The 22,375-nt window shown below is 51.2% G+C and overlaps 10 protein-coding genes across 10 annotated transcripts; 7 read left to right on the top strand and 3 right to left on the bottom strand.

The window, feature by feature from the left end:
- Positions 1-6: 6 nt before the first annotated feature.
- J4E85_006537 (uncharacterized protein) lies at positions 7-866 on the top strand (the record flags this gene model as incomplete). The annotated part of the gene is made up of 2 exons (XM_051470774.1): positions 7-484; positions 559-866. The coding sequence occupies 2 exons, from the start codon at positions 7-9 to the stop codon at positions 864-866; spliced, it is 786 nt and encodes a 261-aa protein (XP_051324984.1).
- A 1,284-nt stretch (positions 867-2,150) lies between these two features.
- On the top strand, positions 2,151-3,078 carry J4E85_006536 (uncharacterized protein; the record flags this gene model as incomplete). Its single annotated transcript, XM_051470773.1, has 3 exons — positions 2,151-2,478; positions 2,529-2,636; positions 2,693-3,078. The coding sequence occupies 3 exons, from the start codon at positions 2,151-2,153 to the stop codon at positions 3,076-3,078; spliced, it is 822 nt and encodes a 273-aa protein (XP_051324983.1).
- A 1,252-nt stretch (positions 3,079-4,330) lies between these two features.
- Positions 4,331-5,370, top strand: J4E85_006535 (uncharacterized protein; the record flags this gene model as incomplete). Its single annotated transcript, XM_051470772.1, has 3 exons — positions 4,331-4,709; positions 4,759-5,275; positions 5,331-5,370. The coding sequence occupies 3 exons, from the start codon at positions 4,331-4,333 to the stop codon at positions 5,368-5,370; spliced, it is 936 nt and encodes a 311-aa protein (XP_051324982.1).
- A 1,822-nt stretch (positions 5,371-7,192) lies between these two features.
- On the top strand, positions 7,193-8,223 carry J4E85_006534 (uncharacterized protein; the record flags this gene model as incomplete). Its single annotated transcript, XM_051470771.1, has 3 exons — positions 7,193-7,556; positions 7,608-8,118; positions 8,166-8,223. 3 exons carry the CDS (start codon positions 7,193-7,195, stop codon positions 8,221-8,223), a joined length of 933 nt encoding a protein of 310 aa, XP_051324981.1.
- A 1,234-nt stretch (positions 8,224-9,457) lies between these two features.
- On the top strand, positions 9,458-11,149 carry J4E85_006533 (uncharacterized protein; the record flags this gene model as incomplete). Its single annotated transcript, XM_051470770.1, has 4 exons — positions 9,458-9,649; positions 9,703-10,028; positions 10,085-10,206; positions 10,326-11,149. 4 exons carry the CDS (start codon positions 9,458-9,460, stop codon positions 11,147-11,149), a joined length of 1,464 nt encoding a protein of 487 aa, XP_051324980.1.
- A 578-nt stretch (positions 11,150-11,727) lies between these two features.
- Positions 11,728-12,537, top strand: J4E85_006532 (uncharacterized protein; the record flags this gene model as incomplete). The annotated part of the gene is made up of 1 exon (XM_051470769.1): positions 11,728-12,537. One exon carries the CDS (start codon positions 11,728-11,730, stop codon positions 12,535-12,537), a length of 810 nt encoding a protein of 269 aa, XP_051324979.1.
- Positions 12,538-12,761: 224 nt separating this feature from the next.
- On the top strand, positions 12,762-13,610 carry J4E85_006531 (uncharacterized protein; the record flags this gene model as incomplete). The annotated part of the gene is made up of 2 exons (XM_051470768.1): positions 12,762-13,076; positions 13,128-13,610. The coding sequence occupies 2 exons, from the start codon at positions 12,762-12,764 to the stop codon at positions 13,608-13,610; spliced, it is 798 nt and encodes a 265-aa protein (XP_051324978.1).
- An 85-nt stretch (positions 13,611-13,695) lies between these two features.
- Positions 13,696-14,633, bottom strand: J4E85_006530 (uncharacterized protein; the record flags this gene model as incomplete). Its single annotated transcript, XM_051470767.1, has 3 exons — positions 13,696-13,773; positions 13,829-14,334; positions 14,357-14,633. The coding sequence occupies 3 exons, from the start codon at positions 14,631-14,633 to the stop codon at positions 13,696-13,698; spliced, it is 861 nt and encodes a 286-aa protein (XP_051324977.1).
- A 1,982-nt stretch (positions 14,634-16,615) lies between these two features.
- On the bottom strand, positions 16,616-17,517 carry J4E85_006529 (uncharacterized protein; the record flags this gene model as incomplete). Its single annotated transcript, XM_051470766.1, has 2 exons — positions 16,616-17,130; positions 17,184-17,517. The coding sequence occupies 2 exons, from the start codon at positions 17,515-17,517 to the stop codon at positions 16,616-16,618; spliced, it is 849 nt and encodes a 282-aa protein (XP_051324976.1).
- A 1,693-nt stretch (positions 17,518-19,210) lies between these two features.
- Positions 19,211-20,540, bottom strand: J4E85_006528 (uncharacterized protein; the record flags this gene model as incomplete). Its single annotated transcript, XM_051470765.1, has 2 exons — positions 19,211-19,532; positions 19,582-20,540. The coding sequence occupies 2 exons, from the start codon at positions 20,538-20,540 to the stop codon at positions 19,211-19,213; spliced, it is 1,281 nt and encodes a 426-aa protein (XP_051324975.1).
- Positions 20,541-22,375: the final 1,835 nt, after the last annotated feature.

Here is a 22,375-nt window from a genome sequence, read left to right as displayed (position 1 = left end):
AGTGAGATGCCCCCCAAGAAGAAAGCCCAACAAGGCGCGCCTGCCAGGCCGGCGGCGTCATCTGAACCAGCGAGACAACCCCCGAACTGGCCTGCCCTCGCTCCTCTCGTACCAGAAGAGGACCTTGCCCTGCACGAGGTGCTTCCAAAACAGATTGTAACCATCCCTAACTTCTTCACGGCTTCGCTATGCAAGACCTACGTGTCTTTCCTCTCCTCGTTGCCATTGACGACAACGCCCGGGAAACCGAAGAAAGGCGATGCTGTGCGAGTCAACGATCGCTATCAAATCGATGACCCTACGTTCGCTGAGCGACTATGGAACGACACAGGACTAAGGAGGCTAGTCACCGCCGATGCGGAGGAAGGGGCGCTCGGCCTCACTGAAGCGCAGCGGAAAGAGCTGTGGGGCGGCGAGGTGGTGGGCCTCAATCCCAACATCCGTGTCTATCGGTACTCCAAAGGCCAGTTCTTCGACCAGCACTGTACGTCATGACTACTTGGTCACTCTGCCCAAGTCATCGGACGGTCGTGACGAAACCCATGCTAATGGAGCCAGATGACGATTCCAACAATGTGACCATTCAAACTCCTGGATCACCGCCTGTGTCGACGCGCACTACCTGGACCTTGCTGATTTACCTCACCTCGCCGGCCACGGGATGCATCGGTGGAGAGACCGTCTTCTACCCGGACCCGCCTAAGAAGAAGAGCCGAGACACTCCACCTGAGCCTTTCGTTGTCGACCTTGAAGTCGGCCTCGCGCTGCTGCATCGACACGGCCCCGACTGCATGCTGCACGAAGGCCGCGAGGTAACGAACGGAGAGAAATGGGTCATCAGAAGCGATCTATGTGTCAAGCGTTGAGTCCACATGGCTCTCCGGTACCGCGATTCGTGGTCGCTTCTTCTTTCTCCATTTGTGAACACCAACATTCACTTTTGGAAATCGACGACCACCTATGCGTGAATAAGCCATACTTACGAGGCTGCGTATATTCTGCCGAAGTCTGTTGCGTCGTGTTCTGCTGCAGCGTGTGGCTGTGTATCTTGCGTACTCACTTGCAGATGCGATAAGAGTATCCTTCTTTTACGGACTACGCTGCAGTCCTGCATTCCATATCTCTAAAACGTAAGAGATCGGAATATCAGGGTAAAATGTCTCTTAGAGAGCACGACCGGTGCACGCACGTAGGTGTAGCACAGCGTGAATGGTATCGCTATCCGTAATCCTGTCGTACACCAGCGCCGTGCAGTCGACGAAAGCGGTGGAAAAACCTTACCGTGAAGTCGTACAAGACATGACATGGCTACAGCTGTCACACCATGCGGCAGGAGTTTGAACGAAGTACAACCGTGGTTCCAGTTATCGTCTGGTTCGCTTTCCATATGTGGCATTCGCAACCTGGCATATTTCACACCCCCACAGTAGCTTACCGCACATTCCAATATTGCAGAACACCCCTTTTTTGTCTTCAGGCGCTTCACCAACCTCCTCGATACAATCTCTTTTGTTTCCTGGCTCTTCAAGCTTTCGCTGCTCATAAGACGGTCCCTTAGCAACGTCTATACATCCTCTATTCGTGTACTTGGACACAAATGAACGAGCCGGCTCCTCTCGATCCATATCGACATCTTCATCGCGGCTGATACGCTCAGCAAGCTTCCACGGGGGCTCGAGATACGAACAGAGTGGCGACGGCGCGTTCTAAAGCACGAAAGCCAACGTCGGCTGCAGTTAACAAAGTACGAATGTTCATGCTCGATGTTTGGATTGGGTTTCAGGCTATCCTCGCTTGAGGCGGAAGACGAGATGGCCTCATACTCTTGGCGATTCATCGTCGGTTTCATCTCGGCGCTTTAACGCAACAAGGATTAGCTTACGGATACGCCCTTCCAACATCCCGTTTCATCGCCCTCGACTCACGCCTAAGACTTCCGATTGAGCTATCGCCGGCGTCTACAATGAGTGGGGAGGGTAGGCGCCACCAGGAACGACAGCCTCGACGTTTCGGTGTGGGCCGGCACGTTTGACATGCGAGTACATCTGTACGGAGGCCGCTGCTGCCTTTGGCTGTCCAGCTGCGCTCACTTTCGTTTCTAATATCAAATTCCACGACCGACCTGGTGTCACTTATTCTATTCGATCGACATGATGGAGCCACAACACCATTACGCAGATGTACACTCACAGGACCATCACCATGATGACGACTCGTCGACAGAGGTCGAATCCTTAGTTGGAGGAGAGAAGCAATGGGCAGCTGGCGACTATCACAGAAGAGCACCATCATCACGAAGGAATATATTATGCCCACCGCTAGTGGCGGCGATGCGATGGGTGCTGGTGATAGGACTACAACTCGTAATCATTGGGCTCTTGGCTAGAGACCAAGGCATGCTCGACTCGACAAGATGGAAGGCTCGATCAACAAGCGCGAACGATGTTGGAGGAGACATCACTGGGTGGTCACCACATAGTAAGACTTACCGTACAGTTCAGGCCTGTCCATCGACTAACAGAATGCAGTTCCTACGCAGATCACCAAGTTCGAGATTAACCAGACATTTGCGCCATACAACACATCAGAGTTCTTTAAACCAGAAGTACTTAGAGCATGGAACGAGCTGTTGCCTGGTATGACTTTCTCGCGCTTCACTCTATCGTGAACACCTCACTAACAACCACCACAGTCGGCATGGGCTTCCAAAGCATCCCCGATCCGGAGAACTACCACGACCTTCCCACCCCCATCGTCTGGCCCAACGCTACCGTCTTTACGACATCAATGACCCACCAGCTTCACTGCCTCTACGCCGTCGTTGCCGTCTACTCCGGCATGACATCCGGGCACGAGCTCGAGGAAGACCATCACTGGCACATGATCCATTGCTTCGACTACATGCGCCAAGCTATCATGTGTAGCGCGGACATGGCTCTCGAGGGATTGGAGACGACGTTCCCTGATCACAACGGTGGCAGTGATGGCTGGGATAGTAAGCATGTCTGCAAAGATCCCAAGATGGTTAGGCAACGGTTGGAGAGTGTGAGGGCGTATGATGATCAAGAGATCTTCTGAACAGGTCGTATGTCAGCATATGCCAATGACAGTCTCACTCTTGGGGGTTTTTGTGTTGATCATGCATCACAGTAGTCTATCATTAGACATGATCGTCATATCTTCATATATAATATACACTTTCTTGTACAAGCCGCCGGTATCTGAACATCGCTGTGATAACCACCGATATCCCAGAAGCTTATCCACGAAATCATTCAAGCACGCGGCTAGCCATCCAAGACCGTCTAGCCTGCGCCGGGCAGCAAGAGAAATAAAACGGTTATACCAGTTGAAAACGAAGAAGCAGTAGATTAACCGATAGCCCGGGAGGTACTTGGGACATTATCAGTCTCCAGACAATGTATCACAGCTTACCCTGGAGGTTCTTACTGTTACCCACAAGAGCCCGCGAATCTCCACCGACTATCAGGTTACATTACGCCTATGTATACGCGATCACTTCACATGATGCTACACCCATGTATTCCTCAACGCTAGCAGGATATCACGCATCTTCATTGATCCAAATACGAAATATGCTTCAGCTCATGGAGCCTAAATCGAGATGTTAGTCACATTATTGTACATTGACTCCTGTCAGTAAGCCATGCACGTCAGCGTGATCGTGTCTCCATCAGACTAGCTGAATTCTTCAAGTTGCGTATGGCAATAGTAAGCAGGCATGACATCTGTAGGCCTAGAGGTAGTCGATTTGATATATGTGGATGGGCTATCAGCTGAAGGGGTGTTGTAGATGCCTGGGCCCTCCTAGCTGTCTGACATTGGAGGTTGATGAAGTTATGTCTTCTGCAACTTCACTCAGGGCGTGAGATCTTGCACTACTAACTACCATTGTTTCAAGCTGAGCTATGCTGGTGGAGGCGTTCGATGGAAAGGAGTCATTGAACATCGCGCACGACACGATGCGTCACAGCATCTGTACCTCTTCTATCTCCGCAAGCGAAAGAATTGTTAAGTCTAACATTGGAGAGTCATAGCCGAGATGTGTTGCAACTGGTTGACGCATCCAGGTAGCATACCCAAGTTCCGCGTGAACAAAGCCGAGCGACGCACGTTCGCGACGTGAATCTTTGCAAATCACGGCGAGCATGTTTACACAAACAGTCATGTCAGCTCTTGAATCGACCGACAAGCAGCATCATCCTCGAACATCTCCCAACATCAACTTCCGCCGCAGATCTTGCACTTGTACTCCTGGAATCTTTCACAAGCTACGCCATCGCACACTCTGAGAGCGCACACCTCCACGATGAACGCGACATCCGCCCCTTCAAAGCCCACACCAGCGCCTGAATCGCCAACCGACCCCCTCCACGACCTAATACCAGGCTACCCCAAGCTCGCCGGGCGCATGGAAACCATGCCCGAGATAGCCATGTTCAGAAGATTCGGCGCTCTGAACGCGCGCAGCCTCCTCTACTATCAGAGTGAACTAGCACATCTCGAGGACCAGCTGAAGGAACTGGAAGCCGAAGACGCGAACAGCCCAGACGGCAAGAAAGCGACGTACAGTATGAATGCATTCTGGCTCAACACCGCGGACTTCGAAGTGGACGGCAAACTCCGAGACGGCGATATGAGGCAACGAGAGCTTGTGCTGCAGATCAGATGCGTTCTTAAGAAATACAGTATGGTGAGCCTGGTCGAGGAAGGAAGCGACTGGCTGACTTGTCACAGACGATGCACTCATCCAACAAGCTACCATATTTCGAATCATGAAAGAACCCGATCCTTTCGACCTCGATCACATCCAAAGGTTCATCGCCGCCGATGAAATGAAGAACGACGTATTCATCGGCCCTGATCACAATACCTGGGGTTCGACAGAAAAGCCCGAAGACTACAGCAGAGACCTCGTCGTACTGCGTGGCCGACAAGATATGGATACCTTCTCGCGCTATATTGCTGCAAGAGCTATGCATTGGATCGTGAAGCTTGGAGGCGAGCGCTGGAAGAAAGTCGACGCGAGATGGGGTACTATCGCCATTGATGATGAGACTATCCTCTTGTTCACCTTTGGGGTTACCTGTTTTGTTGCTTCCGCTTTGCTGGTTATTCCTATTATCATGATCATGGGCAAGGAATCTCTAGAGGAACAGCTGGTGGTCATTGCGGCTTCCAATGTGCTTACTGCGGTTTGCTTGGGGTACTTTACTCAGGCGCGGAGGATTGATGTTTTCGCTGTTACTGCTGCGTAAGTTGCTTCGTCGTCTCATAGCTATGGAACAGGTTCACTGACATTGGTGTAGGTTTGCGGCGATTCAGGTCTTGGCTATTGGCGCGAAGTAGTAGAAAGGGCCAGTACTGGTGCTCATCCAGGCTTCTCGACAACAATGCTAGGAAGTAGATATTACATTTTTGCTTCTTTTACATCTTGCTAAAGTAGAGCTTAGAGGTAGGTAATAAGCGTTTCTCGCCTTTGTATTATTAGATAGTCCAGCCTAGAGGTACCTAGGTAGGCAATAGGTTGCTCCAAGCACTTGAGAATGGGGCTCCCAGAAGTGGCATTCGCGCCAGGTAGCACATTACGGAAATGCCTTTGCGCAAGATGATAGGGTCATCACGGTATCTGGCTCCATGGACGTGGCATAAGTCACACGGTGAAAGTATTTAGACCAGTTATCATGAAGACGATAGGTAGAGAGATGGTAAGGTGATCAATGGAGTAGCCGTCAGAATGCGAATACAACATTGTATTGAGACTTTTCTAATCTTCTTGAGCACTCAACTACACTAGAGTCGTTATCGAAACAAAAGCCCCGTCCAGGATGATGCTCACCGCGACATACTGCTCCTCATACTTCTTCGGTGTTCCTACCCATGTGGAAACAGCTGAATCCTCGCATAACCCAGCGATGTCTTCAACACTCCCTTGGTCGCAAGGACACAGAGTTCTTCCCACCATTCAAGATTAGTAGGCAACGCAGAGGTATTCGTACTCGTTAGCGTGAACGATCCTGTTGCAAGTGGGGCAGAACTTTGCCGATGTATATTTCCATCGAAAGGTCCTGCAGGTCCGATGGTACCAACCAGTATCCTCATTATCCTCTGCATGATGGTTGCCCCGAAGGAGTGGCAAAAGACGCACATGACTGGGGGAGAACAAACGTACCCGTAAACAGGCTGCTGTTCTAACGAGCCGACAGTTGGTATTACTACACCGCTCATTCAGTTGTGGCTGAGCGATTGTCTTATCTTCCTCAGTGCAATGATGGTAAGGAGTTGTACCGGTATCGAGACCGCACACCCAACCATATTCAAGGTTATTCACCGTGTGACGATCTCGTTTCGCAGCGGCTTCCCTTCTGACCTTTTCAAGGGTGGCTTCATCATCCCGGCCTGCTGATGACGAATGCATACGCTGCCCTTCCCCAGGGTTAGGGCCCGGCTTAGGGTGTTGAACAAGGTCTTTTCCGTGAGCTGCTGACATGGTGTATCGAATGGCGAGACTGAATACTGAACAGAAAGGGACAGCAGTACTCAGAACTTATAGTTCTATGTATTTGCTTACAACAGACCACCTGCGAAGATATTGTGGACATGCGTACTCACCACAAGACGTGGTCATGATTCATTTTCGACGTGGATGTTTCGTCGTCTGGTACGTAGATAGTCATTATACCAACCGGGATTGTTCTCGAACAAACGTACGCCTGCGATGGGCACGCCGTATGCTGCGTTGTTGAACTCTGAACCATCTCTTGGGTGCTGATGAAGCAAAGTAGGCTGTATACATGATCTTGAGATCCAACGCCTAGCTGTTCATGGGCCTAGGATGCGTCTGTCCGATGTGCCCTACAATATCTTTGAAACTGTAGGTGATCGCTGCCGTCGCTACAGACATCACGTGAAAGAGTCGTTCACGTGGTATAGAGCTGTAAGCATTATAGCGATGTAGCAAACATTTGCCCGTGTCGTGTAACGCAAATCGCTCGTACAGCCACCGGACGTAGTGCTAAAACTGGAAGACTGGCGAGTACGTACTACAAAATTAATTACACCAGGCTGTCGTGCGAGCGTCGAGGACTCACCATAAGTAACCGCAAGCGCCCGAAAGCTCATCGAACTCAATGCCTCACCCGAGCCCTGAACTCGAGCATTAAGGTTCAAAATGTTAGAAAAGGCAATCGGCACAACTGCAAATCACCAGGAAAATACCGAGTCCTTTATAGGAGCATGGCAGCACCACCCTGTGGGTTATCCTCGACTTTCTGAGCGCATTTCTCTGAAGCCGGAAACTGGAATCTATCGTCGTTTTGACGGCCTCAACGCGCGACGCATATTATATCTCCAAGCGGAATTGTGCATCTTGGAGCAGGATTTACACTTGATTGAGAAGCAGGATAAAGCAGGCTCGAAGGGCAAACGAGCGTTCTACGCGGTGGACTACAAGTACATGCTCGAAGAAGCAGATGGCGGGCATTCAACCCAGATCAAGCTGATAGGAGAGATGCAAGAAAAGCTTAACCAGTACAGTAAGTGAAGGAGGTTCAAGAGAACATGTACTAGACTGATCAATCTTGCAGATAAAGCGCTCATCCAGCTTTCCATGCTGCAAAAGCTCAAGAAACCAGATCGTTTTGATCTTTTCGATATCCAAACTTTTCTCGAGAGTAAAGAGATGGGCCCAGACCATTTGAGTGGTTTTGATGCGCAAACATGGGGGACAACAACTGATCCAGAAAACCATCCGCCAGACATCATTGCGGTGCATCCACGCAATGTAGAAGACAAATTTTCTCGTATCGTGTCTGAACGCGCAGTATACCTCTTCAAATGCGGCTTAGGTCTCTTCACCAAGGGGAATCGGCATCTGGGTCCGAAGGTGTACTATGACACTACTGTGGCGAAGATCACACTGTGGGTCAGCTCCATGATTGCGGCTATGCTACCCATCGCCTCCATTCTGGTGCTGATTCAGCTCGACTCCTTGAAAGCGAAGCTTTGGACGATTGCAGCCTTCAACGTGGGCATGAGCTTTTGTTTGACGTTCTTCGCTAACGCCAAGCGAGCTGAAGTTTTCGCTGTGACATCTGCGTACGTAGTATGCGTTCAATGAACTGATGTGTAGCTGACATTCCCAGGTTCGCCGCTGTGCTGGTCGTGTTCGTGAGTACTGATCGTGGTAGCCCTTCTACGTAGGCGGTGCACGTTTTGAAGGCGTTTGGGATATCTCATCAGATAGAATGAGTTGGATATTCCAGTGTTGTTCTGAAGCTGTTACCTTGTTGGCGTTGCGATCTTTGCCTGCTACGACCGTGTGTGGCGACGGGGTAATAGTCTGTAGCGAGCTCTGTAGGCTTCAAGACTGACCGAAACAACTGCTAGGATTACAGCGCGGCACTTGTATGCAGCAGGCTCCACCGTGAACGTCACTGCATATGGGTTCGCTATGTCGATGATGGCAGTGCAAAGGACCTCCGCATCCGAGCCTTCCACGCCAAGGCGCCAGTGACGCTAAGCCCCCGCGTCTTCCATCTCATCTCGCGCGAACACCAACCGCGCCCTTGCCCTTCATCTAGGATCGTTGCATGGCACACACGCAAGCATCTGTATAGCTGAACACAACCGAAAGTCGTTTCATAAGCCCGAAGCGAGAACCTGTCACACCTCATACGCTTTTGACTCAATGCTAACGATCTCGCCTACATAACATACTCAACACGACGCGAAGCACTAGAGCTCATTTTATAGTCGCGCCGATGACATGCACCCCGGATGAGTGTTTCGGAAACCATCCAAATAGCTAAGAGCCTCAAGACTGACCCAAGACCAACCCCGCAATCTGGCCACCCCGCCGTTGCACGCCCAGACAAGCTGAGCACTGACGTTCTCGGTGTCATTACTGGATGACAGATCTGCGCTCATGCTTCGACCACGAGCATCATTGGACAATCCCACGTTTGGCTTCTCGGCATGGCAGCGGTGTCGCAAAGCTGGCGACGTTGGCACTTCGGTGGTAATATGGCGCAAGGAGCAGTATCCCATCGTGGAGGTTTCCCCTTGTCCAAGACTTCTTCACTTCGTGCTCGGGTCTTCTGATGACTTGGTTGGATCTCATTAGACCCTGTTCCTTGTCCACTTGCTCCATTTGGATCCATATGCGAGGCGCCAAAAGATCAATAGGCTTTCTGTCTGCCGGGTTTGTGATGGAGATGGAACGCACGGCATGCCCAGCCACGACACCCCGAGCTCTTGGGAAGCTTCGCCCTGGCTGTAATCCGGAATTTGCCTCGGTCTCCATCGTCATCGCTCCAGTATAAGTGGATGCGTGATAAGAGAAATGATCCGCAGCTGCTCTTGTCCCTGCGACGATCCTCCCCTGTATTCTTGAGCCTTTTCCACGGTGCAGAGAACTCCGGATATTCCGCCCATCATGAACAGCGACGACGATTACAAGCAAGACATTACTCACAAGGAAGCAGTCAGTCCGACGGCGACGGACAACAACGTCTCGGAGTATGCTTATGATCAGATCGAAGAGAAGAGGTTGGTGCGTAGGGTCGACTGGAGGCTGCTACCTATATTGGGTGCCCTGTACTCCATCGCGCTCATAGACCGCACAAACGTCAGTTGAGACACCTTCTGTCCGCATCTAGACGAAACGCTTACCAGCGACAGATTTCTAACGCCCGAGTTGCTGGAATGGGACCGGATCTCAACCTCCAAATCGGAGATCGCTACACCATCGTCCTGGTTCTCTTCTTTCCGACATACTTCCTGCTTGAGCTTCCATCTAATATCGTCCTTCGTAAGGTGGGCAGCGCGAACTGGCTAGCTTTCATCGCCGTATCATGGGGTGCTGTCATGATCGGACAGGGCTTCGTCGAAAGCTGGATTTCACTTGCCATATGTCGTGTATTACTCGGAGCTTTCGAGGCTGGGTTCTTCCCTGGATGTGTATATCTCATCACTTGTTGGTACCGCCGCTATGAGACACAAAAAAGGTATGCGACCTTCATCAAACTAAATGCATGGTAGCAATGGCTTACCAAGAATGCAGACTGGGTGGCTTCTATCTCTTCTCTGTAGGTATCGGTGGTCTCGCGAACATCCTTGCGTATGGTCTTATGCAAATGGAAGGTGTCGGCGGTCTCCGAGGCTGGAGATGGATCTTCATCATAGGTAAGCGAAAACCACCACCAATTTCTATCTAGGCCTTCTCTTCACATTGCGCTTCGCATCGATCTGAGGCTTCTCCGGCTTTGTTGATTCTACTCAAGTAATACTGACGCTCAATGTAGAGGGCATCTTGACCTGCATTGTTGCGATCGCAGCATGGTTCATCATCCTAGACTTTCCCGACAAAGCCGAAAAGAAAGGGTTTCTCACTTCCGCTGAGGCCGCTGTCATCATGCAGCGTATCGAAGACGATCGAGGCGACTCGGTAGCGGATCCATTGACCTGGGCCAAATTCGTTTACCACTTGAAAGACCTCAAATTGTGGGCCTATGCCACCTTATTCATGTCGACAACCATGCCAGCCTACGCCTTCAGTTATTTCCTCCCGGTCATTCTTCTCGGCATGGGATATTCGCCTGGTCAGGCTAACGCCCTATCCGCACCTCCGAGTCTGTTTGCGATGTTCACAGCCTTTGGGTTCGCATGGCTAGGAGACAAATACCGCCTTCGCGCTCCCGTGATTGCTGCGCAATCGATCCTTGCCATCATCGGTCTCATGATCGTAGCATATGCTAAGAACAACGGGGCCAGGTACTTTGGCTCATTCCTAGGAGTGTGTGGCTGCCAGGGCAACGTCCCGGCCATTCTCGCGTACCAAAGCAACAACATCCGTGGCCAAAGTAAGCGGTCTGTCGGAAGCGCCCTCCAGATCGGCTTCGGTGCAATCGGTGGTATTCTTGCATCAACGACTTTCGTCCAGGAAGAAGCCCCAACATACATTACGGGTCTCTGGGTCACGGCTGGTCTTCAGATCTACATCCTGTTAGTGCTGTGCTGCACTACTACGTACTTCTTGAAGAAGAATAAAGTGGTAGGTAAGCAGAGAGCTAATGGAGAGCCGATGGATGAGAATGAAGGCCAAGCTGGGTTCAGGTATACCATATAAGCAGTGGGGAGGATGGCGGCGTGGAGGAACGTTCTTTGCGCATCGCGTCTTGTGGTCGAGGTCTCCTACGGTTCGTCCAAGTGATGTCAACGCAATGCTAGCTTTGATGAAGCCTTCATGAGAATGCAACATTCAAGTCCCTGACCTTGCGAGCAAGCCTTACAACCTTGAAAAGACGGTGGGTTGGAAATAGATCCTTGCCGTATGCGGGATAGCGCGACACGGTGATGACGTTTACCGCCGGACCCTGTCGCGTCGCAGGTGATACCTATTCATCTGTTTCAGACCAAGATAGCAACGCCTCAGTCAGCGACGCAACATGCATCAGCTACTACTAGTCACCCTGCAGCCTCGTCATTCGCACATTTTCTCTTTACTTTTTTGACTTCCAAGACTTCGATACCCAACTTTGTATAGCTCCTAGTAATTGTAGTCGCTAATCGTTACGTTCACCATCATTCGCAGCCGGTCTCGAAAACACCACGAATCTTCTATCTTTAGCCCTACCATAAGGATAATCGAGCATCCCATCACCAGGAGCCTGACGTCCTACGCGTCCACGCAATCGCGATTTCACGATGAGCGCAAAACACAACCTCCACGTCGCGCACCATCTCCCAAGCCACATCTCCCCCGCCTCGGTCATAGCCGCGCTGCATGACCACGACACGACCCTCACACTCCAAGCCCTTAGCTGTGGCTATGAGACAGCCCCGAGCACCGCCGAAGCGACCCTCAAGGACACATACTGGTATCCGCCCGACCAATACCCTGTCGCAACATACCACGTCAGCGAGTGCATAACCTGGTTTCCAGGTATCGGGCAGTACGGGAAGAAGTACATAACTTTCCCAGTCTGTTACCAGAACACGAGGCAGGGCATTAAGACGCGCGCTGATGCGGCGGCGGGTGTGATACTCAGGGCTGAATACAGGGTCGTTGCGAACGGCGAACTTGGCAGCGAGGTTGAGGGCGAGGGCATGGGCGTCGGGGACGCGCAGTTCGTGCTTGTAGAGGATGTGGAAGTCAGCTGCGCATGGTGGCTTATGCCATTCGTAAAGGGCAAGATGGAAGAAGGACACCGAAACCTCTGTCGGATGGTCATCGAGAAGGTAGAGAAGATGGTAAGCGAGGGGTGGGAGGGCCATGATCCTGTGCCATTCGGTTTACATGGCGTTGCGAGCCGGCATGACAGCAGGATAGAGGGTATGGAGGATGTAAATACGGGTTTTGCGCGGGAGACGAGGGAACATTATGGGAAGCCACATCCCGTGGTGTTTGGGCAGACACATCAAGATGTACCACGATATGCGGATGCGGATGCGATGGAGGAGGAGCGGATACACATGCCCGCCGGGCCATTACCGGAGAAGGTCACATACGGATGATGAAGGCTCGCAGGCTACAGCGCTTGGTGTAACAATGAACGCACGTAAAAACCGTAGATCACTCCACCAAGAGTGAAAGTATGTCACGACCCTGTGATCGGACAATGGGCAATAGTAATGACGGGAAGCGGAAGGCAATCAACCCGTGATTGCATCACACAACCTGTAACTAATGACACCACATGGACTTCTCCCGACCCTCCCATCACCAACTTTACAAAGATATGACGCTCTCGACTACTCAACTACTCTTACGCCTGGCACTCGCGCTTCTCCTGCCGCTCTGGGCTCTTTCGACGAGCCAGGATGAGGTGTGGACAGTCTTTCTCATGACGGCTCTGCTTACGATATTGGCGTATCAAACACGCTTCGCTATCGACTTTGATCTCGCTAAAGGCGCCATGATAGCGGTGTACGGAACATTCGTCGCGAGTTATGTTGCCGACTATTACTTTGTCGGTCCATGGATGCGATTAGCCATGGCGTATATCTTCTCTTGGGATGCGCTGCAGTATGTCTTACCTTTTACCGAACATTATGTAAGATAGCTTCCTTCCCAGCCATAATATTGATATCTAATGGGAACATAGATTCGTGTCCAAGAAGCACGCCAGAAACCTCTGAGATCATCGCCAATCCTGAACCTGCCCCTTGTCATGGCTACTACATTGACGATATACCTCGGTGTGTGCGGCTACATCAATACACAGGGTCCGAGATGGCGCGCCCTAGGTATCTGCCTCATGACGGTCTGCGCTACCGGTGGTGCTCTTCAGCACGGTGCTGTTGGCGTACGACATATGGTAGCCTATTACTCTGCTGTATCACAGCTCGACATCGCGGATACACCCGGACCGGTCGAGCCGGAACTGGAGCGAGGCGATACTATTCTTTCGACTGAAGAGAAGAGTGTCTCTGTCTTGGCCTCCATGTCTGAGGACGAGAAGTGCAAGTACTGGGCAGAAGGGTCGCTTGTACCTCTGGGGTATTGTGATTGGGAACTACTGATGGCGCAGGTGATCTCGGAGATACCGATGATGCAGGGTCGGCCAAGTACGAGGAGGAGAGGGTAAGGTTGGAAGAAAAGATTTAGATGATATGGGAGTTTTGTTCAACGCTTACAGACTAGCTAAACGAGCTTCCATTGCAGTGAACGATCTACAAGGGCATGATATCTGGCTTCGGTCCCACAGGCACAATCTTCGCCTTCGTAGCGTTCGAGTAGCCATCCTTGTACTTGGAGTGCATTAGCCATTGAGTACCCCGTCTTTTCGCACAGCCTTATACTTACTGCCTGAAAGTCCACCGTTTTCTTGAAAGCACCATAATTGGTCATTTCGCTCTCGTCCCAGTACAGCCTGCGTACCCAATCGTGCAGCCGCGGGTACTCATAGCGAATCATCTTGAGGTTGCATTTGAAGATTGTGAAGTACGCAACGTCGAACCTGATGATGGTAGTATATAGCCTGATGTCTGCTTCGGTGATGTGATCGCCAAACAGGTATGGGCCATGGCCTGGTTGGCCAAGGTGTTCTTCCAGGCGATCAAGAGATGCGAACAAGGGGTATACGTGCTCTTCGTATGCCTCCTGGGACTGAGCAAACCCAGTCTTGTACACACCGTTGTTGATGGTATCGTAAACCCACTCGTTCATGGCGTCGATGTCCTTGCGCAAGTGCCCCGGCAAGATGGCTTTGTCGCCTTTGCTGGACTCGCGGAGCTGCTCCGGAATGAACGCATCAAACTCGGTGTAGAACATACGAATGATTTCGCTGGACTCGTTATTCACGATTGTCTCTATGCCCGAGTCAGCGCATACTCTTTTCGCGCTTGCAGCCACGAGACCTGCCTTTCTTCTTGTCCCAGAGAGTCGGGACGAGGTACCGCCCTTCGTATTCCGGGTTCGCCCTTTCGTACAGCTGCCTCAAGTTCGTATAGCCATACAAAGGCTCTTTTTCGAATCCAGGCTTCCCAGACATGCCCCACCCCTTCTTGTCATGGACGAGCGATAGATCCCATACGATCAATTGGATGATGTCTTCGAGCCCTTTCAAGCTGCGCACTAGATTCGTACGATGTGCCCAAGGGCAGCCCATGTGAATGTAAAGCGCATATCGATCTTTTTCGGCTGGAAACTCTGAATTGGGATCAGAAGAGATAAAATTGCGAAATGCAGAGGGCTTGCGACGGAACTAGCCGTCTTTCTCAGCGAAGCCGTTGGTGGCGGCCTTGGGGATGTTAGCAAATGTGGCTAGCCTGGTGCGACCATGCTCAGGTGGGCATTGCCATGCTGATGACATCGCATTTGGATAGGCATTCCAGCTTACTGATTCTGACATTTTCTGTAGTTTGACTGTAAAAATGCTCGAGGCGTCTTACGGTTTGGTTATAGAAGACACATGGTTGCCATCAACGATGACGTGAGCTGACGGCACGGGAATGACAGGCGGACTTTAGCCTGGCGGATGGTCCGCGACTTCTTCGCATCCTTTTACCTTGCTCCCTAGTCATCATTCCCACACAACACACACGTCGCATAGTCTTGGGTGACAAAATTCCTAAATGCAATGCCTATTGTAGCCGCAGCAGCTCTCTGCGTCTACCCCTGACACGCGCAGTCGCTAGAATGGTAAGGGGTCACTAGGCAGCAGGCTACTTACCTTGGTAGCGTCGCCACTACTTGCAAGCCAGTCCGAGTGTCGTGCAGCGCGCTCTAGAATAAATACCGTAGGTCTGCAAACATTTTGACACCTTTTGTTGATATTCAGAAGTTCTTGCATTGACGACGCTTGGCTCTTGTCAAATCATCGCAAGATGGGCTCACCGCAGGATTCCGCCGTACCAGAAGCCTGTGCCTCAAGCGCTCCGGCGTCCGACTCCCGATCCAGTTCTCAGCCAGACAACCACCAGATCTCAATAACAAGCACCCCAAGCGGACACGATGAAAATATAGAACGGTGCACATTCCTCGACCTCCCAGCAGAAATTCGAAACCACATCTACGGCTACATCGTCGGCAAATTCGAGCGAAGAATCATAGATCATTGCGGGAAAGAACGATGCGTAACAACCGTCAAAGGCGTCTTTGCCCAGCTACCGAAAACGATTCGTGGTCTCCTCAATACCTGCAAAACGATATGGCTCGAGCTTCTCTCGCTGCTGTTCAGATCGTATACTTGGACAGCTGATCTCCTATTACGCACCTCCCCACCTGGGAAGATTCTCACACGCTCGAAAGGGAGTTGGCTCCGAGAACCGAGTACACTCTTTCATCCGACATCCAACAACATCCGCCGCGTTAATTTCCGAATCAAAGACACCGTTCGAAACCCAGGATCACCGCCGAAGCTCTTTTTACATTACACGATCGAAATACGTCTGAACGACCGCACCAGTGCTGATGCTTTCACGGCTAGGGTCTCGGGGTCCGTCGTAGATGGAGAAGACCGATACAATTCTAAAGCAGACAAGGGTAAAGCCTTGGAGCAGGTACTGGACCAGAGCATCACTAGCGCACTACAGGAGGTGGTCAAGACGAAACTGGAGTCGAGGCAAAGTAGCAGCTGTTTCACTGTTCAGGATTGGCAGGGGCTTGTATTGAACCTCAAAGAGGCGTATGTGGCGTGGATTGTGGAGGAGCAAACATCAAACTGAAGTTCAGCGAAGGTGTCGCCATACAAAAGGATTGTGGAATACAGAATTCATTTCGTGGTGGCATAAGCGCAGAGAAAGGTCTTGCCACATGTAAGCTTGACGATGGATAAGCTACTAGAAAACGGCTAATATATTGCCTACTTCCAGGCTCGACTATCCACTGAAGTAGAAGCTTGGAAAACCCAATGTCTACCTCCGTGCTTTAGTATAGTAAGGAATAAAGGAAGCAAAAGTATAATGTCTGCAAAAAAGAGAACCTGGTGAGCGCATCATCTTCCGCAAATGCATTTCGACAATACACTGCTGGGTGCGAATACAACTTCCTACAGCCCATGAACGAGTGTTTGGCCCACAAGAATTACTTGTATAGCCGCAAATCTGTGCTTTGAGTAAGATAATGCACGGCTTGAACAGCTACTAGAACTTACACTGCTGTTATCGCGAAGACGTCGGTCCTTCTCGCCTCCGTGAACCATCCTAGACAAAGCGACACAATGCCGTTGAAAACAGCAATGGTGGCGAGACGATGTACCAGCGAGGATATGTTGACAAGTGCGATGATCGATATGACCGGGAGGATGGAAGCGATGAAGCAGGTCAACCAGAACGTGATTGTTGAGATCGTGTCGTCACGATAGAAACACATGGGGTTTTCACTTTCCTTTCCCGGGTATAGCTTCTTGAAGAAGGCAAAGACGTGTACCAGTCGATCGGAGAGCATGGTCGTGAAGGTGTCGGTGCGCACTCGCGGACGCAGCGCGACCAAGCCATCGTCTGCGTGAGCGGTGGGATCATCGTATATGCCCCAGATGTTCCTGTCTGGACCGTACAAGGGTAACTTCATCTCTGAGCTGGCCATGAAGCCTTGGACGTCCTTGAGGTCATAGTAGTCTGGGGGCTCGAACTGGCAGATGGCTGTCTGATAGTACAATGCCTTGTCTGTGCCGATTAGTATCACCCATCTTGGTGTCCTTATGGTCTTGAGTACTCACTGTACTCCCTAAGCTTCTCGCGAATCTTGAGGATGAGGCTCAGTTGCGATGCGTCGACACCATCCCTTTCCTCTGCTGAAACTTCAAGCCAGAACCAGTCGCTAGCATACCGGGCTTTCTCCCCTTCATCGCTGGCGTGATCTTTGACTTCCATGTCTCGTAACTCCTCTTCCAAGTATGTTATTTCTGCCTGCATGTATAGCAAGTTCTTCGCGTTGAGTGCACCAAAGCTACGGAAGATGGCGCTCTCGGGTCGTACGCCCATTGACCGGGCAAGCTTGGGGTAGCCTTTGACATAGCCTTGGAGTAGCTTGGATTCTGATGTCTCAGCCATTGTAATGAGAGAAATGGAGTAGATGCGGAGAAAGAGTGCTACGGATGTTGGAGTTCCACAACGCCTATCGCAGCGTCTTTATGTATCCCCCTTAGTGGTCGTTCGCGCAATGGAATGATTGTTGGGGATTGAATCATTGGTACAATCACGCCGCCAAGTGACATACGGTAGCTTTGAATCAATACTGAGCGTCTGCCGACAGCCACTAAGGGTCATTGTCACATATCCCGCGCTGGGGGTCGTGGGGGTCGCGGCATGGGTGGAGAAACTCCAGTGTGATAGCATGCATGCCTGGTAAATCTCTTCAGTTCTCCGTAGCCCAATGTGGAATTCTTAACAGTTCCTGATGGACACATTGGGCCTTAGACAGACATCATTCTATGTAGTCTGTTGGAGTATCATTCTAGCCAATCTTGTACCTCTAATAAGACGCTATAGTCGATCGCATGTATCCATAAAACGTCACCCATGCGAAGCTGATTTAGAGACATGAATGATACATAACCATCCAGCTACTCCCTCAGCTTCGCCTGAGGCCGCTCAATACTAACGAAGAGAACTGGACCATACGATCTCAATAAGCCCACGTGCTACATCCATGCGACGATATGTTTGGGTTGCGCAATCACAACGCTCGTCATGACGATATATAAGTTGCGTAGAGAGACATGGCTTTCCATGACTATAACTCAACCCATCTGAGAGAAAGCATGTCGCATCACACAGCCGCCCAAGCGACTGCTAACGTGAACACCCCGGCGTGGGGCCTTTTCGCCTTCCCAGGAGAGGTTCGGAACATCATTTACGACGTCCTCATCACAAAAGCCTACCCCAAAGACGACATCAGGCCTGTCGCTTCGCGCATGAGTGCTATCCTCGTGAAGTTCCCCAGTTGGCTCAAAGACTTTGCGGATGCTTCTAGGCGGGTTCGAGACGAATTGATACCACTCGTCATGCGACGATACACATGGGTAGCCGACTTGCTATTGAACGATATCGACGACGGGGACTGGTATATTGCGAATAATCGATCATGGCTGGAGGGGACCGATCCTCATCTTGATGGCAACATCCGTCACGTTAGCCTGCGACTTAGGCACTGGTTACCGTCCCAGGAGGTGCCCCGGACAGAGCCATTCTTCAAAATAGGCGAAATGGGCGTTTTCTCTGCTTATATCGACATTCAGCTGTTGGAAAGCGCACCGCATGTCAGCATGAGGGCGAGGGCACATATAAGGCTTCTCGACTGCAACCAAGAGGCTGTATTAATGGCCGCGTTGAGCTCCGCGCTAGACCAAGACGTTAGTGCTGAGTTGCAGAGGTTATTGAGCGAGAAACAGGCGGCAGGGTCAGCTCAGACATGTTTTACTATAGCGGATTGGAACCGAGTTGCGGACACCTTGGGAACGACGTTTGCCACCTGGTTCAAGACGTATGATTGGACTCCGTGGATATAGGGCTTCATATGGACCTGTACCGTTGGTGGAGTTCGGATGATGGATTGCCATCGACGACATACGCAGGTCAGGATAGGCTCCCTGTATCGAGCAGACACCCAGAGTACTACATGATGATGTTGGGAGTATTTCTCTGGGCGCCAAACATACTGTAGCTACCGCTCTGATGATAGTTTGCGTAAAGAGCGTTCAGATTCAACCTCGAATTTCCCAGCCATTATTGTTGGGATGCGTAATCAGCCCAGCAAGGGCTTCACACCAGCTTCCAGTTTCTCCACATACGTACTGCAGAGATTTCCATCTCGCCAAACACCGCGAATGTTCAACGTCGCATCAATATCTTCAAGTGGGTTTCCTTCAACCAGGAGCAAATCAGCGTTGAGTCCCTCCGCCAGGCGACCACGATCGGCAAACTGGAAGCGTTTGGCGACCAGGCTGGTGGCCGAGCGTAAAGCCTCCGTAGGTGACATGCCTATCTTGTTCACGAAGACGTTCAATTCTTGATGCATAGATAGCCCAAACGCCGTTCCTACTGCTGGTCCTGCTGAATCACTTCCGCTACAATTCGTTAGTCGCTTGGTCAATAGGATACACACACTTCACGTACCAGAGAATATCGATACCCGCTTCTCTCAACCTCTTCACGCCCTCGTATGCGTATTCCGCTTTACCGTTCTCAGCACAAAACCCCATACACTTGCACATATTGCCCACGCGGTCATCGTTGATCAGCCCTCTAATTCGGGGGTCATGTGCGAACTGATGCTGCAGCTCTTTCCCCTCGGTTGTCAAACTGCCGATTGCAGCAAGTGTAGGATTGACCCAGGCGTTATTCTTCTTGTACGCATCTATCAGCTCCTGGGTCGGCGGCTGATCGCAGAACGTATGTGTGAGGCCATCAACACCCGCGTTCAGAACGTCGAGAGTGTCTCGCAGGGAGAGAGCGTGCGCAACGGTCAGGTAACCTCGCTTCTTGGCTTCCGTGATGATCGTTCTTTGCAGTTCGACTGAAGGATAGCTGAATTCCCGTCCCATGCTGGTCCCGCTCTCGTGCATGAGTTTGATGTAGTCTGGTTGCATCTCTTTCTTCGTCCACTCCAAGTATTCCACCACGCTACTTTGATCCGTCAACTTGGGCCACTTTGCAATTGCAGCCGCCGTCTCTGCGCTCTTGTCGTGAGCTGTGATTACGGGTATCGGCCACCCGTTCTCGATGGTGGCAGCCTGGCCTGCTGTCTTGTACGAAGCAGTGTCTGGGTCCAAAGTCTGCTTCTTCAGCTTCTGCACGTTCTCAAGCTCGTTGTGCATTTCGCAAACGGTAGTCACGCCAAAGCGCAACGCTTGAGGTAGGGCTTCGGGATCGGCCCTGTCTGCGTGGATGTGGCAGTCGATCAAGCCTGGAAGAAGCGTGTGGCCCGGTTTCGAATATGTCTTTCCTGGTTCGAGCGGCGCATCGCTGATGGGTCCGACACTCTTAATCTTGCCATCATGTACGTGAACATATCCTTCGTCGATAGTCTCTTCGCCAGTGAAAATGCGAATGTCACGAAGAAGAAAAGTCGTCATGGTGCTGTATGCTTCGATGATAGGACTGTATTTTGTCGCAATGCTTTGCTCCTGGCTGGTTTTCGTAGACGTTATAGACTACACTTGCTTTGTGAAATGTTATATCGACAGAGGATGCAGGGACAGGACTACGTGTCCCTTGTGAATCACACACATTGCTTTTGTAGAAGATTACATCTAGCTCACTTTGCTGCAGATGGGGGGCCAGCGGTACGGGCTCGTTGCATTAGCGTCCGGCTACGACCCGCAAACTACGGATGGAAAGGGCGTCAAGCCCGCGAGGCCAGTGTCGTATTGCGAGTATGCCGTGTCGCAGGAGTGAATATCTACCCGCATGTCTGGTACTGGACGGACGTGATGGCTTTGTCGTCATTAGTAAGTATCGCGATCTCCCCATTCGGTCAGCGTCGTGGAGAGCCGAAGCCGGTTCACCGCTGCCGACCATGCGCCAGGGGGAAAGGGAGGTGACAGGGACAAGTGTGAAGTTCGGCAGGGTCTTCTATGGACGTAGTGTGATGCAGTAATGCCCCTCATTCAGCGATTGTGACATGCATGAGAACCCGCATCGCTCCTTCAAATTGACCCACAGATGCCAAGACGCTAGTGACTAGTAGCGTTCATCCTCATCGTCGCTTCCTCCACTCGACTCTCCGTCTCCATATCATGAATTTGTGACCTTCATGACAGTTCGGCCGTTATAAATAAAGAGCCGCATTCACATAATCTCAAACGTTCAACGGTTTGGCACATCTAATCATTTAGCTGTGAGTCATTGTCACCTCCGCCACCACGGGTGATGTATGAAGTGCATGAAGAATGGACTACAGGGTCTTCAACTTCTTCTTGAAATGTAGATGTCACAGTGGCTGGATATGTGAACGTAAGTATAACACGATCTGAAGGAGACGACGTGGCCATTGCGAGTGACATGATCGAGGTATAAAAGCCTATCCTAGGTTGCTAAACTCTGAATCCTCACACTCTCACCACATAACAACATCACGGCCGCTTGCTACTCCAAAGAAACTAACGCCATGTTTCCCTACAGGCAGTCGGGGTATACCTATAACTTTACGTTCTCACAACAAGTACCTTTTCCAGGTCGTTACATTGTACAGGCAGAGAACCCGCAGCTGGCCCTCGTTCCACAACTGGCAATTATCCCACAACAGCAGGTAGTCAACCGACGACAGACACGGGTCCACTACACCGGCTACGATAGAAATCTCACTGACTCCCAATTCTGTCGGTGCGCACAACCAGAAACCCACGGCGATGCATACTCACATCCTGAAGTTAACAACCACGCACAATACGACGGTGTACACATCCTAGATCTTCAAGGCCAGGAGATACAGAGAGAAGAGTATATCCAGCGATGCATGGATATCTTAGGCAAAGACTTCGTCAACTCGAACCACGAACTAAGAACTGTGCGTGCGCAGGTCATGCACCCTGAAAGTATACGAGTGCAGGATGGCCAGAGGGAGACTGCGAGACGAGCAGCAGAGATTGGAGTTCTCAGGAAAGGGCTACCGCACGATGTCGTTTGGTACGGGCCGGTGAACCCCAAAGGATGCCGTATTCACCCGCCACCTGAGCAATGCGAAGAGAATTTCATCGGGGCATCTGGAAGTTGGAATCCGGTAACTGGGCGTGCGGCGAACGGGCTAACGATGACCAGGCGTGAGGCAGATTGGGGGCAGCGTGGGTACGGTAGTCAAGGGTTTGGTCGACGTGGATATCGTTGAAGTGGTTGGCTACATAGTTAGCTGTAAATTGAATCTGTAACGTACCGTCAGCATGTTCAGAATGACTAGTTGTGCCTGGATCAG

This window comes from Alternaria conjuncta, assembly GCF_024043145.1.
Source record: "Alternaria conjuncta strain BMP 0040 chromosome Unknown scaffold_9, whole genome shotgun sequence".
NCBI lineage: Eukaryota > Fungi > Ascomycota > Dothideomycetes > Pleosporales > Pleosporaceae > Alternaria > Alternaria conjuncta.
The sequence above is the reverse complement of the archived record's forward strand: the minus strand, read 5'-3'. Positions and strand labels throughout refer to the sequence as shown.